The sequence below is a fragment of the Lactuca saligna genome, chromosome 5, assembly GCF_052625555.1.
Source record: "Lactuca saligna cultivar CGN05327 chromosome 5, ASM5262555v1, whole genome shotgun sequence".
Lineage (NCBI taxonomy): Eukaryota > Viridiplantae > Streptophyta > Magnoliopsida > Asterales > Asteraceae > Lactuca > Lactuca saligna.
This window is the reverse complement of record NC_136421.1, coordinates 149,949,268-149,965,397: the sequence shown is the minus strand read 5'-3', so window position 1 is coordinate 149,965,397 and position 16,130 is coordinate 149,949,268. Positions and strand designations below refer to the sequence as shown.

The 16,130-nt window shown below is 37.4% G+C and overlaps 1 protein-coding gene across 2 annotated transcripts; it reads right to left on the bottom strand.

Annotated features, from left to right (window-relative positions):
• Positions 1-10,692: 10,692 nt before the first annotated feature.
• Positions 10,693-13,112, bottom strand: LOC144996892 (putative transcription factor PosF21). 2 transcript variants are annotated; one of them, XM_078956671.1, is made up of 5 exons: positions 12,918-13,112; positions 11,828-12,721; positions 11,569-11,701; positions 11,403-11,487; positions 10,693-11,318 (listed from the first exon to the last, which is right to left on the bottom strand). In XM_078956671.1, exons 2-5 carry the CDS (start codon positions 12,457-12,459, stop codon positions 10,921-10,923), a joined length of 1,248 nt encoding a protein of 415 aa, XP_078812797.1. In that variant the 5' UTR covers positions 12,460-12,721; positions 12,918-13,112; the 3' UTR covers positions 10,693-10,920. The 2 variants fall into 2 exon arrangements, with proteins under 2 accessions (XP_078812797.1, XP_078812796.1); XM_078956670.1 differs by having other exon boundaries at positions 11,828-13,112.
• Positions 13,113-16,130: the final 3,018 nt, after the last annotated feature.

Here is a 16,130-nt window from a genome sequence, read left to right as displayed (position 1 = left end):
ACTCGTCGAGTCCTCACCCTCACTTCCTTGCTTCTGCTCGCTACTACTCGTCGAGTTTGGCATAGACTCGACGAGTTCCTCTTCAATGTTATCACTCAGTCAATCTGCATCCGACTCGCCGAGTTGTATGAACAACTCGTCGAGTCCTCCTTCAACGCATGAACACTCTGGCTGTGACTCGCTGAGTTGTATGATCAACTCATCGAGTCTGATCTAGAGGTATGAAGATTGTCTTGTTCTCGCGACTCGACTCGCCGAGTCTGAAGAATGACTCGCCGAGTCGCATGCATGCAATTACTATTCAGACGATTCTGCTCAAAACCAACACATCCAACTGATAGATCTGGGCTCCTAAGGCTTGGTTTGTACATAAAGGTTCCATTTTTACGTGCACATATACTCCTAAAGAGGTTTATAGGCTTAAAATGCATGAATAAGGTTAGATCTAGGGTTTATATGCAACAAGGCTCAATAAAGGTATTAGATCTGGGTTTTGGGATAGAAATATGATTAGATATGAAAGCTATACCACTACACAAGCTCCTTTACTAGATTAAGCTCATAAATGGGAAAAAGGTAACCTAAATGAGATTTCTAAAGAGAAGCAACCAAGGAACAAAAAGAGTCCGATTAATACCTCAAATGCCTCTGAAATGGATGAAAGAACTTGATTCCCTTCTTCTCCTTTGGATCTAGCCTTCCTCTTCTCTTCCAATCTTCACTCTTTAAACAAAAATGCCCAAAAACACTCAAGATAGGTTAAGGTGTTACTATGAAACGTTCTGAGGGTGAGGGAGGCCAGATTGGGCGCATAAGGGGGGTTATATAGGGTGCAAAACCCATGGATCTAGGGTTTCTTCCAGACTGGCGGACTCGCCGATTCCAGGATATGGACTCGTCGAGTCGCCCACTTTCACGTGCTCAAAATCTCGTCTCTACTCGACGAGTCGGGAAACAGACTCGTCGAGTCCCTCTTGAAAAACTTGGAAAAATAAATACTAAATAACATACCATAAATGGGGACGTTACATTTACACTCAAAACTCAGCTTCTCAAACTAGAGATGAAACCTGATGAAACTGCCTCTGCCTATCTCTTACGTGCTCAGGAATACTCAGATGCCCTAGCCAACATTGGTGAACCAGTCAAGGAAAAAGATCTAGTGCTTGTTATCTCTGGTCTACGTGAGGAATACAACAGCCTCAAATCAACCATTCTTGCTCGACAAGCAACTACTTCATTTCAAGAACTTCATGGTCTTCTTGCAGACCATGACTTTATGGTCAAAAAAACCTTCCCAAGGTTGCACCTATCCAAGCATTTTCCGCTACCTCATCAACTCGTTCCTTCCCTACCAGTGTTACTTCATCTCCTGACCAAATGCAAGTCCTTCAACAACTGGTTGCTCAACTCGGTTTTCAACTTCACCCATCTCCAACCACACCTGCCACTCTCTAGGCCTTCTACACCAACCGACCTTCATTTTCTCGAGGTCACGGGTCCAACAACTGTCGTGGCAGAGGTAACTCCAACTCCTCATCTGGTGGCACTAGAACTCAGTTTCCTTGGGCTTCCACTCAAAACACTGTGTATGGCACATGTAACCGATGTGGCATCGGCCATATCCCCTCCTAATGCCCTAACTGTGACCCCACCACTATCCGCCAACACCCACAACCTTCTGCTAACTTCGCAGAAAATCCTTCCCAAACTACCACCTGGATGACTGACACAGGCTCCAGTAATCATGTCTCTCATGATCTCTCATCCATTGACATTCATACACCTTACTTTGGTGAAGATTCTCTTCATGTCGGCAATGGTACAGGTTTACCTATTCTTCATATTAGTTCTACTTGTTTTCACTCTCCTTCAAAAACATTTTCCTTGTCCAATATTCTTCATGTTCTTGAATTTAAAAAGAATATTCTTTCTGTTCAAAAGTTTTGTCTAGATAATGATGTCTTCTTTGAATTTCACTCTTCTTTTTTTGCTGTGAAGGACAATACTACCAAAACTACCCTCGTCACGGGTCCAAGTAACAATGGGCTCTACTCCATTCGTCTTCCGTCTTTTTAGAGTCTTCCCAAAATTTCATTCACCACCACTAAAGCCCCTTATGACATTTGGCATCAATGGCTAGGCCATCCTCATCCGTAACTTTTAAAATTTATGTGTTCTAAGTATTGTCTTCCAGTTTCTAGAAAAACTTCAGTTTCATTTTGTAATTCATATCATGTTGTAAAGTCATCCAAAATTCATTTGTCCACTACTACTTTTACAAGTAAAATTTTTTTAGATCTTATTGTGTGTGATGTTTGGGGTCCTGCACCTGTGACCTCGTCTGATGCTCACAACTATTTTTTGCTATGTGCCGATGATTTCTCTCGCTTCATGTGGATTTTTCCTCTTACATGAAAATCTGATGTGTTTGATGTGTTTAAACGATTTCTCACCACTATTAAACGAAATTTTTCCACAACACTTAAATCTGTTCAAACAGATTGGGGGGGGGGGGTGAATTTCGCAAATTAACTCAGTTCTTTAGCTCCCTTGGTATTGTTCATCGTCTCTCTTGTCCTCATACAAGTGAACAAAATGGCTTGGTAGAGAGGCATCACCGTCATGTTGTTGAGACCAGTCTGACGTTACTTGCTCAATATGGTGTTCCAAATACCTTTTGGCATTTTGCCTTTAATATTGTGGTTTATCTCATCAACCGTATGTCGTCTCGAACTACCTCTCACATCTCCCCCTTTGAGCACCTCTTTAAGCGCCAACTTGATTACTCTTTCCTTAAAGTTTTTGGGAGTCAATGCTTTCCTTACCTTCGGGCTTACAATCCACATAAAATGGACTTTCGTTCTATATCGTGTGTCTTTCTTGGATACAGTTCCTCTCACCACGGGTATCGATGTCTTGATCCAACCTCTGATAAGTTATATATCTCTAGGCATGTTCGATTTCATGAGAGCTTCTTCCCATTCTTGGCGCCAAAACCCGTGCCACCTCCAACCCCCACCTCCAACCCATATGTTTCCATCTATCCATCTCCTATTCTTCCTGACACCTCACCACCAACACCTATACAAACATCTCCATCACCATCCCACAACGTTGCAGCTGCCACACCTACTTCTGTTGAACCAGCAACTGCCAGCGTCCCACCTCCCCCCTTTTTGCACATAAGAGCGCCAACATCGTAAACCACCTACTCTTGACACAAATCCACCACCCACCCCACCTTCCATTGAGACCTCTTCCAGTCGCCTTCGCCCTTCTAACCTTTGCCAAAATCTGAAGAAGACAACTCGGTTTAACCCATCGGCATTTCATACCTCTCCTTCCCATGAACAGGAACCTACCACCTTCTCAGTTGCTGTTAAAAACCCTAATTGGCAAAAGGCAACGGCGGATGAGTATGTTGCACTAATCCGGAATGGCACATGGACACTTATGCCTCACACACCTAATCTCAACATTGTTGATTGCAAATGGGTCTATCAAATTAAGCGAGATCAATCTGGTTCAATCACACTCTACAAGGCTCGTCTAGTAGCCAAGGGCTTTCATCAACAATCTGGCAAACCTTCAGTCCAGTTGTCAAATTTACTACTGTTCGGGTGGTTCTTTCTCTTGCTATCTCCAACAAATGGCCTCTTCGTCAGTTGGATGTTAAAAATGATTTTCTTCATGGTGATCTTAACGAAACTGTCGACTTACGCCAGCCTCCTGGTTTCGTTGATCCACAGAAACCCAATCATGTTTGCTTACTTCATAAGTCCTTGTATGGACTTAAACAGGCACCACACGCTTGGTTTCATCATTTATCCGATGCTATTCACACTCTTGGTTTCAAAGGGTCATGTACTGACCCCTCTCTGTTTATACTCTCCACCAAGGGCATGTATATTTACATGTTAGTATATGTTGATGATATCGTTCTTACAGGGAACAACCCCGAGGCTATTGATCGAGTTGTACGCAGTCTAAGTCAAACTTTTTCTCTTCAAGATATGGGGGAACTTTCGTACTTTCTTGGTGTTTCGGTTGCTCACATTGGTTCTAATCTCTTTTTATCCCAACAACAGTATATCTTAGATATCTTGTAGCATGTTGGTCTCACTGAAGCCAAACCCGTCTCAATGCCTCTTCCCACCAGTGCCTCTCTATCTCTTGGTGATAGTCCCCTATTTGAAAATCCGGTTCGATATCGTCAAGTGGTTGGTGCATTACAGTATGTCACCTTGTCCAGACCCAACATCACCTATGCAGTCAACAAAGTCTGTCAGTTTATGCATTCCCCAACTAACAACCATTGGTCTGCTGTCAAACGGATCCTACGATATCTCAAGGGTACCAGTAACTTTGGCCTACGCCTTACCCCCTCATGTGACAACATCATCCATGCTTGTGGAGATGCGACATCTCCTCTGGTTACTGCTTATTTTGAAGCTGATTGGGCTGGTTGTCCAGATGACCGTCGATCCACCGGTGGTTACGCCGTGTATCTTGGATCCAATTTAGTTTCTTGGTAAGCAAGAAAATAGAAGACTGTCTCTCGGTCATCTACTGAGGCTGAATACAAAGCTCTAGCTGACACTGTTGCTGAAATTACTTGGCTTGAAACACTATTACGAGAGTTATGCATACTGATAACCAAAGCACCAGTATTGTGGTGTGATAATCTTGGTGCCACTTATTTATCCGCTAATCCTTTGCTCCATGCACGTACGAAACATGTTGAGGTCGATTTTCACTTGGTAAAAGAAAGGGTTGCTGCGAAAAAGCTTTCAGTACAGTTCATATCCACAGATGACCAGATCGCTAATATATTCACTAAGCCACTATCTTCACAAAGATTTGAAGGGTTACGATCCAAGCTACAAGTTCTTACCCGACATTAGCTTGCGGGGGAATATTAGATAGATATTATAATATAGGGATTATAGTGTAAATATATTTAGTATATATTCTTATTGTAACGCCTCATTTCTGGTTGGAAGCCTTGGGAAGAGAAAGAAGGAAAGAAGGTCCAGAGAAGAGAAGGGAAATCCAGGAGTTAGCTTCCATATGTTTCTCATTCAGGTATGAAGATTTGACCTTGTGCATTTCTCCATTAAAATGCTTGTTATGCCTTCTTTGGAGCCTCTTATGATTCAAACTTGAGATATGGACTCCCCTTTTTATGGAAACTTCAGATTTGGACCCTCATTGTATTCTAAAAGTGTAAAGTTTCAGTCAAAATCATGATTGAGGTTCCTCTTGAGCTTAGAACCCCATTAAGAGCTTAGTTTTGTCATTTGAAGCCTTTAAAGCCATGCATGCACATAAAGTTTGCAACTTTACGTGATAAGCATGCCCTAGAAGCTTGGATCTGTGATTTGGAGCCGATGCATGGCTCAAATCAGGTCTGTATGGAGAAGGGACTGAATGGACTTGGTGAGTCGCAAGATTGACTCGGCGAGTCATATGAAGATAGCCATGGACTCGACGAGTTGGATGAGCAACCCGGCGAGTCCGATGAAGATTTCCTTAGACTCGATGAGTTGTTTGAACAACTCAGCGAGTCGGATGAGTTTTCCCGAGAAAAGTAGTGTTTGGGTGAAATAGCTTCATTCCTTCTTAGTTACACGTAAAGTTAGCAACTTTACGTGTTCAGATGGTTCCATGGGCTCAAATCCACGAGTTAGATGCTTTGGAATGGATTAGAATTCAATTGCATGGAATCTGCACGACAGGACTCGGCGAATTGTTCTTCGGACTCGACGAGTCGAGTCGTGAGTCCCCATCTTTCTTCGGTTTGTGAGTTCAGTGTGAATCGGTGAGTGGGAAAGACGACTCGGTGAGTTAAAGTTAGAGTTGGTAAAGAAGGGACTCGACGAGTCTGCGCCTTGACTCGGCGAGTCCGGTCAACTGGAAGTTGACTTTAACCATGGAGTTGACTTTGACTAGGGGTAAAATAGTCATTTTACCCTGAGAGCGTTTACCAGTAACTGATCTAGTGTTTTTGGAATTTGTAGCCGGACAGTTCCGGAGCAGCAGTCAGCCACCTTTAGAGTTAGCATCTCAGCATCCAGCACTTCGAGGTGAGTCTCCTTCCAGTAGGAACGGGTCTACGGCCACAATGCCGGCCCATTTAGTTAGCAGTAGTTCCGGACCTCGGTCCGATGCAGTAGTTAGATTGCTTGATGTCTTTGTGATTCAAGCCTGTCTTTGTGTTATATGTTCCGAATTTCGGTCCGATGCAGTATGCAGTATATGTGTTTATGCTAGCTGATATGTGTTTATGCTATGCTATGTTCAGTCAGTTCTGGACTTCGGTCCGATGTAGGGGACAAGGTCCCAGTCAGTTCCAGACTTCGGTCTGATGCAGTTAGTTCCGGACTTCGGTCCGATGCAGGGGACAAGGTCCCAGTTAGTTCCGGACTTCAGTCCGATGCAGTTTCCGGACTTCGCTCCGATGCAGAGGGCAAGGCCCTGGTTAGTTTCCGAACTTCGGTCCGATGAAATTTTCGGACTTCAGTCCGATGCAGTGGGCAAGGCCAATTATGTGCTTTATATGTTATTGTATGGTATGTGGTAGTTTGGGGGAGCTCACTAAGCTTTGTGCTTACAATTTTAGTTTTGGTTTCAGGTACTTCCGCAAGCAAAGGGAAGAGCTCGGGATGATGGCATTGCACACACCACAGCTTCAGCTTTTGTCTTGGGAATTTATTTTAGATACTAAGTTATGTTGTTACAGTTCTTTTTTTATGACACATCTACTATAACTTTTTGAGATTTATGACGTACGATTTCATGATATGTTATAAATCGTTGATAACCTTAGTATTATTTAAACAAAATTTTTGGGTCGTATTTTAGATCGTTACACTTATTGTATTACACGTTAATTGCAATCAATCACAGCTACAATTATGTTTCCTGAATAAAATATTACTCTTTTCCACGTAGGAATCATACTCGTATTCCCGAAGAAATCTTACTTTTGTCCCTGTAGCAACCATACTCTTATTCCCAAGGAATCTTACTCTTGTCCCTGTAGGAACCATACTCTTATTCCCGAAGGAATCTTACTATTGTCCCCGTAGGAACCATACTCTTATCCCCGAAGTAACATCTATCTTTTGTCCCCGAAAGAACATCTATCTATTGTCCCCGAAGGAACCTCTATCTCTCTATCTCTGTCTTTGTTATGTAACTCATCACATAACCATTGTCCCATAGATAATCTCTATCTCTCTATCTCTATCTTTGTTATGTAAATCATCACATAACCCTTGTCCCATAGACAATCTATCTCTATGTCTCATCAAGAGACCTTCTAATCTTTCTCTTCAACTATTTAACTCATTAAGTACTTAATCTTTATCTATGTCTACTAACACGTTGGCATTCTTAAATACCATTAATGTCTAGACACATAGATGCATACTCTATGATTATGTTACATATAATCATCTTCTGTCTCTATCTACTTTCTCTTAGGTATTCTAACAAATATCAATCTCATCATCTATTCATACATAGGATTATATTACATATAATCATATTCTTTCTTTATTTACTCTTAAGGTTATTACTCATAATACCCGTATTCATCCTTTACCCACTTATACATATTTTCGTTATACATACATGCTCAGATACATGTCTTATATGTATAACCTCATTGATTTAATCTTACATAGGGTTATGATCTATATAACACTATATGTCCTTCCTCTTTGTCATGCTTAGATACATGACACTATCATACATAAAAATACATATATTTGCATGCATAAAATGTATAAATTGACTTAGAGAGAGAGAGATAGTGATATATATATATATATATATATATATATATATATATATATATATATATATATATAAGTCACCTTATCAATTAGTGAAAAATTACTATCCCACTTTGGCTCTTTTCCTTAATTGGTGCATCTTGATCCATCTTTTTTCTCTTAGGCCTATTCATACACATATGTATGCTCTTAGCCTATTAAGAGGTTTTGACTCTTAAAAGTCAACATACTTACTTAATGGATCCTTAATCTATCTTTTTATTCTCTATCTCTTAATCTCATCCAATTAATGAATTAATCATCTTACACTACCTAATTCATTATAATCTACTCTAATGCATCAATTCATCATTCAATCAGTTAGGGTTTCAAACCCTAACTTCATATACATTGATTCCACCATGGAAATCACTTTCTAAGCTTGGTTACAGCTTCTAGACACTATTAATAGCATCATATTTCATCTATATGCTAATCAAACCAAGCGATTTAACCAATTCATCAACACACTATTAAAGGCCTACTAGCTTAAAAATGGAGAAGATGATTACCTTACAAGCTTTCCACCTTCAATCCAAGCCATATGCACCCAAAATCGCATCTTAATCCTTCCCCATCCTTCAAATCGTCAGAGCTTAGTTGGGGTGGGGGTGTGGGGGGGGGGGGGGGGGGGGGGTTAGGGTGTGTTATGACAACAATGAAAGGCTTAACAAACTGAAGCTCTGTCTCGTAACCACACCACAAATATATATTCCCCACACCACGGCGACCACTTGACTTTGGTTAACGAACGCTGAAACGCTATCCACGCAATGAGCTTCTTCTTGCCACGTCGTGGCACTTTTTCTCGAAGGCATCCTAATTTGCTAATCGCGCGGTAGTACCCATATGCCCACGTCACGGAGCAAAGTACGTTGCTATTCTTTCTTACACAAATCGTTCTCCGCACCACGGAAACTACTTGACAGCAGTTCCTTTAGCTGATTTCATTCCAACTTTAGGACATTTGGGTCCCAACTTCTAATCCTTATATCTTTTTCGTTTCTTACTCGTTTTCAATGTTCTTTATATCCACGCGAAGGTGGAAACATAATCTACACATGTTAATTCATTTCTCACTTACTTAATATGGGTCTTAATCTATTATGACACAAACTTGGGCCAAAAAACATAAAATATCCATTTTACTCTTTTGACCAATAATGCATCTTCTCATGAATTATTTCTCTGTAACTTACTCATATTACCTCTGTTAAGTGACTTAAACTTATGTTGGTCATTTTTATGAAGTCACAACTTCATAATCTCACATTTTTCTCATAAATGACCAAATTACCATTTTAGTCAATATTTGACTAAAAGTCAACTTACTCTAAATTTCACGTTCTTACAATGGGTCTTTCTATTTGAGGACCTTATGTTCTAATTTAATGTTATTTTTTTCATCGTATTTTAAATAATGTTATTTGATGTTTGCAGCATGGGATTAATTGGTGTCAGAAAGCTGACATGGAACCTTCGTTAGAGCAGTTTCCATTCCCAAAAAATAAGAAAAAAATACAATCGAATGATAAAAAATTAAAGAGGCATACCAAATCTCATGTTATGCAAATATGATAGAAAAACAATAAGATAACTGACACCACTCCTTTCTGTTTTAAGAGCATCCATATCGCCTCTTGCAATCTCCTTTCAAAGTATATGTGGACTTCATTTTCAAGCCAACTAAGCATTTGTCTTTCAGCAGATGAAAGGCTTGCAAAGCATAAATAAGACTCATCATCTTTATATAATAGTATTTATACATTACATTCTTATTTATATTAACATTCTAATTAATCAAATTTCCTTTACATTATTTTAAGCACGATAGGTCTGATCCAAATTTTGTTTTCAACATTATTTTTTTATAGACTAATGGTGAAGTTCGTTATTATTTTATGAGTATTTATTTTAATAATTGTTTTTATTTATAGATTACACATGGTCTACGTATACTATTTTATTATTGAATTAATATTAAAGTAAATATCTTATAAAAAAAATAAAGTAGTTATTGATGTGGCAGTAGGACCATATTTGAAAGAAGGTTGTTATTGCTCTGATATAAAGATAATTATAAAATCTTATATGATACATTTGAAAGACTAATTGTATTGCACTATGTGGATGGTCTAAGGGTTTGGGTTTGTAAGTTTGTTGCCACTTAATGCTTTGGGTTTGTTGCCACGTAATGCTTCATAACCATGTTATTTATATATAAGTTGTTATATAGCTGTAAACTAGAACCCTGTGTATATATGAGTTTTACTAACAGAACCTCTATCTTGCGCCTCATTTTCTTGACAATTGTTGTAAAGGTTTTCCTATATCATAAGCTTCTATCATGCGTCTCCATTTCCAACAATAATTGTTTTGTCGGAGAATAAATTAATCCAGATTACATTTATGGCCTCCAATTTTTGAACTTACAAAAATAACCCCTACACTCTTCACAACTTTTGATAAATCACCCAGCAATCATTTCTTTTACGCTTTTAGTGTTTTTGAAAGCTGTGATATGTTATTCTGATTTAACAGCAAAACAGACTTAAATACTAGTCTATAACAATACTTAAAAAAATTATTATAAAATAATAGTCTGAAAGTTTTACTCGATTATAACAGTAAAAATGATTTTGTATTTCAATTACATTGTTACAAATGGATATATTTTTATTTCACAATGTAATTAGAAATAAAAATACGATGTTACAATTAACAAATAAACGCAAGCATATTGCTACTTCTTGCATTTAACCCTAACCTTAATAAAAAAGATACAACATAAGGTAGTAGTAATCAGGGAACTAAAAAGATAAAGTAACAGTAACACCACTTCAAAAAATTAAAAAATAAAAATCCTCCATATACTCTAGACATTTTCTTCATCCATCAACATCAACCAAAAGCAATTAAGTCATTCAATACCACTACTGACCAACAACCTAAACAAACACAACATATACTCCATCTTTTAACAACCTACAAGAAAAAAAAAAAAAGACAGAAATACCCTTCAAACACATATCTATCCCAATTCCATATTCCATTCCATTCCATTACTAACATTCTCTCAATCCTTAGGCGCATGTAGGTTGAAATCAGCACCATGTTCTTTCAGGGGCAAATTCGTCATTTGGGTCCTCTGCTTCATCTCCGACGGAAACTGGTGCTCCTGTTGCTGCTGTTGTTGGTGGTGCTGCTGAAACTGGCGGTGGAGGTGGTGCTGCTGCTGCTGCTTTTGTGACTGAATCTGGAGTTGCTGAAACTGCTGTGCAGTTAGCATGGTGTTCATGTTCATGTTCATGTTCATATTCATGTTCATGGCTTGGTTGTTGGAGTAAAACTGCTGCTGCTGTGGCGGCTGTTGGTGGTGGTTTGATGAAAAAGATGTCTGAGGAAAGTTTGAAAGATTCTGTCCTGTCAATACTTTCAGATGTTGAATCTCCTCCTTCAATGCATCGTTCAAAGCTGAGGGCAATTCCGGAATTTTGATTAGATTCAAAAATACATAATAAAGAAAAAGGGAAATTAATCAATTATATCAACTTATACCATCTTGTAAGTGGACTTGTTGTTCCATGGTTTGTAAGCGCATTTTCAGTTCACTGTTTTCAGCTGTCAAACCATTTGTATCTCTCTGAAATAACAAAATAAATAAATAAATAACACTCTTGATTTTATATATTTAAATAATTAATTTATTTTATATGAAAGAAACCTGCATAAGAGTGAGCTGAGCAGAGAGTGAAGTTGCTTCAGTTTGCAGTGTTTGGACTTTCCTTTCAAGCTCAGCAATGTATCTCATTTTTCTTTCCTTTGATCTTGCAGCTGATTGTCGATTTGCCCATATCCTATTAAAAAAAATAATAATATATATAAAATATAATTATTATTGTTCCAATTATATGATTACAAGGTCTCCTAATTATAAGTTGTAACAAAATAACAGATAGAAAAAGTGAAGAGAGAAATTGTACCTTTTTGCACGCTTTGGATCAACAAGAGCAAGTTCAGCAAGCTTTGCAGCAGACATGGATTTCTTAGCATCAACAGAAGATGTTTCTTCAGGGCCTGAAGTGAGCATTTCAGGCTTAATTGTGGTTGACCCATCCATTGACTGACTATGCTGATGTCTAACCCTAGGTTTCTCAGGTTGCAATGTTGCAGGTTCTGAAGCTTGGATTCCAGAAGATGATGAATCGCCTACTTGAAATGATGATGTTGCGGATGAAGAGTTTAACTTATCCATGTCAAGATACATAGAAAACAGATCTTCTTCGGTTTCATCGGAGAATGAAGGGCCATTGAAGCCACCGACAACACCAAGATCACTATCGAAACTAATATCATCTGGTAGAGTCAGGATTTCTGAATGTGCGCGTCTATGGCCTAAATGTTTGGGTGGATTATCAGGCATTCTGCTGATATCATGACTAAAAGGGCTAGAATCTGATGCGACATGTCCGATTGGACTTGGAGGTAATGTTGTTGATCCTGATGGCTCTGGTTTTGGACCAAAGTTGTTCCCAGATTGAGGTGAAAAAACTGAATGTCGACCAGAAGGAGGTAATAGATTCCCACCGATATTTGGGGATTTATCTTTCTCCATTTACACCGATGAATAAACCCAGAATGCTTAGAATTCAAGAGCAGAAAGTCGGTTTTTCTTCGGACCCAATATCAGATGTTTGTAGTTTGAAGTTCGAACAGAAACCCTAATTCGATTGAAGAATCTTGCTAACAGACGGGGTAGTAGAATCCCAACTTAACAAATCTTTTCCTTGAATCAGAAAATCAGAGTAAACTTGGTGTTGTCTCCTTGTCGATAGAACTCAAACCCTATGAATAAATCTATTTCTAGTTCAAAAACCCTGCAAATGTTTTATGAACAATAGAATCAAAACCCAATGCAGACGAAATGAGAGAAGAGGATGATGAGCAAGTAAAATGAGAGTGAAGAAAGTATACAAGTAACATCAGAGCGAATAGCACGAAGGGGAATAACTAAGGAAACCCTAGAAAAGAAAATGAAGTATCAGGGGTTGTAGAAAGTGCAAAAATTCTTACTTCTAAAGATGATTGGGAGATTTCTGAAAAGCGAAATGAGAAACGCGTAGAGAATCAACAGCTTTTCACATGATAAATCGAACAAAGAAGCACATGGCGGGGCTAAAGATCTGACTTCTGAGATGCGAAGCTTCTTAGAGAAACACACACAGGGAGTTTGGTGACAACGTTTATGGTAAGGACCCGATTGCGTTTTGGGCTTCCTTTAGAAGGTATTGACTTCATAGTCCATCTTGGAGAAAGAAATCAAAGAATTATCTTGTAGATTTCTGTTTAATTCTATTTCTTGAACACAAACTACGGTTATGTTTGATAGTTGCTGATTGAGAAAGACCTGATTGAGAAATATCTGTCTGAGTAAGAAATCCTGACTGGGTAAGAAATTATGTTGTTTGATTGTATATCTGACTGAATATCCTCACCGATAAAAAATGATCATTTTACCTTCTGCTATATACAATGATAGATGAAGTTGCTGAAGAATTATAAAAAGATACGATATGTGAATTACACACAAATTCTTTTAAAAATCCAAATATAAAATATAAAAGGCATCATTGTTTTTATAAAGTTATATGGTATGTAATTTCAAATAGAAAAATGGAATTTTAAGTACAACAAAAGGAATAAAAATTTACATGGTATGTAGAAATACAATTGGTTTTCATTGAGCATTTAATCAAACACATGGTATGCATTTCAACAAACAATACATTAAGATGATTAAAGATATAAGATAAAAGAAATTCATGTATAATAAATCAACTAATGTGAACCTTTACGTGCATATTGAAATAAAGTCAAACAATAGTTTTTGATTGAAATTTATGAGGAATAATCAAAGCACATAGGACCTCTTATCACTTCGTCATTTACCATATCTTATAAAAAGCACATGAATTGATTTCATAATCACATAATCCAATTCGGCATGTCAATTTTGACTTTTTATTTGACTTTTGGATTTCAAGATCAGAACTTCAAGGCTTTCAATCAGGCGATGCAATAGCAAAATAAACATTCAAGAGCAAACAAACAGCAAAAATTGGAACTTTACCATTCAGATTTTGAAAAATCAAGAGCATAAATCGGACCATTCAACAGAAAATTTAAACAGCAAAAATCGGAAAATTCAAGCGTACTTGATGAGACGAGGAAGGAGCTTCGATTGGTGGTTGGAAGAGGAAGAATGGAGTTGACGATGCTTGCTGGTTGGGGAGAAGAATGGAGCCGCTGGAACAGGATTCATAAGGAGGTGCTAGAAGAGATACGTTAAGGAAGGGTATTATTGGAACCTTTCTCAGTCAGCTTGTTTTTCACTTCTTTCCCATTCAGTTATTCCTTTGCGAGACAGATGCACAAAAAGTGATTATCAAACACTTATACCTGACCGAGTCAGCCAAAAAAGTCTGACTCGACTCGGTCAGACGATTCTCAAACACGACCTACGATTTTGTAGGAATTTTAACAGATTGTAGTGACATTTAAAACCCAACTACAAATATTGTTCGAAGATTCTGTTATATGCGAACTAATCGGATAATAATATAGTTATAAACTTAACTAGAATTAAATTTTAAATTATGACTCATGTAAAACAGAGGGACGTATAAAATACATATCAAGTTATAACAAACCGTCACAATAATTAAAAAAATGATAAAGTAACAGAAACAGACTTCTTGCTATTGATTATATCGAAAAGTTTAAAAAATAAAATGAAATGTTTGAATATCTATAATTGTTGAAGGACCTCTTTGTAGACAACAAATTTTTTTCATTGGTTGAACGATCTTCATCGTCATATATGAGTATCTTCAAGTATTTTTTACTTATCATGCCAGAAATAATTACATATAACTAACCATGAGTGAAGACGGGTCCACACAAATATAATCCAACAGTTGATAATGATTGTCCTTGACTCTTATTAATCGTCATAGCAAAACAAACAACTACGGGGAATTACATCCGCCTAAAACGGAAGGGAATTATTTTATCAGACAGAGTTAGCTTCATGCGAGGTATATAAGTAGTCTTATTGAAGAATCTACCTGCTATAATATGTGCCTCAATGACATATTTTCCAAGTCTAACAATTTGTAACATAATAACATTACATAAACTTTTGGTTTGGTCGATATTACGAAGCAATATGGCTGAAACACTTGTTTTTAGTGTAAATTATAGTTGGGAATTCCAAATGCCTTAAAAGCATTCAATACATTCAGAGAGTAAACTGATTCCTCAAAATAATCTATTGACTCTGCCTCGCATAAAGAATTTGAACTCAAATAAGTTTCCTTTCATATTTCATCAATCCTAACATGTAATCATTGATAGCATCGACCTCTTCATTTGTAGAGACCAAAATATCTTTATCTTGAAAATATGATAGATCATCAAGATGGTTTTCAAAAGACGGATAAATTATCGATACAATTGAATAAATATAATCACTTGTAGAGCGAACGATAACGTCATTTAGAAATTCAACTTCAGCTTCACCAACATTAGGACCACCATATTACTTTCACCAATTTTAAAAATCCATTCAGCAAATGCTTTGTCTCATCCAAATCATTAAATAACATATTAAAGGAAAAAATAACTTATACCAATTAAACATTATAGACATATATGTATTAAAAAATTAATGATAACAGTTAATATATTGTGAAATTAAAATTGATGTTATATGATTTAAGATGTGGAGGTAAATATAATATAAAAGAAATTAAGAATCTTGTGGGGCAAGGCCACCCGGCCTCGAATAGGAAGGGTCTTAGCTCCGGATCCTCCCTGCTTGCAGAAATGAATGGATCAGAAGGGGGCTGGATTCTCTATTTCTATAATTTACCTTAACCGGTTATTTGTGAAAGTGATGACCTTGACGAAATAAATATGGATTGCACATTCAGATGTATGATGTTATGAGACGGAGATGCTGAAGGTAATTCGGTAGGGTCTCGGGTAACACAACAATTAAGGGGTGTGAAAAAATTATTTTCTAAAATGAAAATTCATATCATAAATTGGGGAAATATATTAAAAAAATATATTAATAGTACAATACAAATAAAAAATTATTTATGTCTTATACAACCTACACTTATAGATGACAGTTTCATTAACCTCCTATTCTTTTTCTTTTATTCATCAGGTACTATTAAAATACGAAAAATTGTATTCCGACTTATTACATCATTTTAT

Coding starts and splice junctions, on each gene's coding strand:
- LOC144996892 (XM_078956670.1), bottom strand. CDS start 12,459: ATGGAGAAAGATAAATCCCCAAATATCGGTGGGAATCTATTACCTCCT. Junction 11,702..11,827: donor GATCCAAAGCGTGCAAAAAG/GTACAATTTCTC, acceptor TTTTTTTAATAG/GATATGGGCAAATCGACAAT. Junction 11,488..11,568: donor CTCAGCTCACTCTTATGCAG/GTTTCTTTCATA, acceptor TTGTTATTTCAG/AGAGATACAAATGGTTTGAC.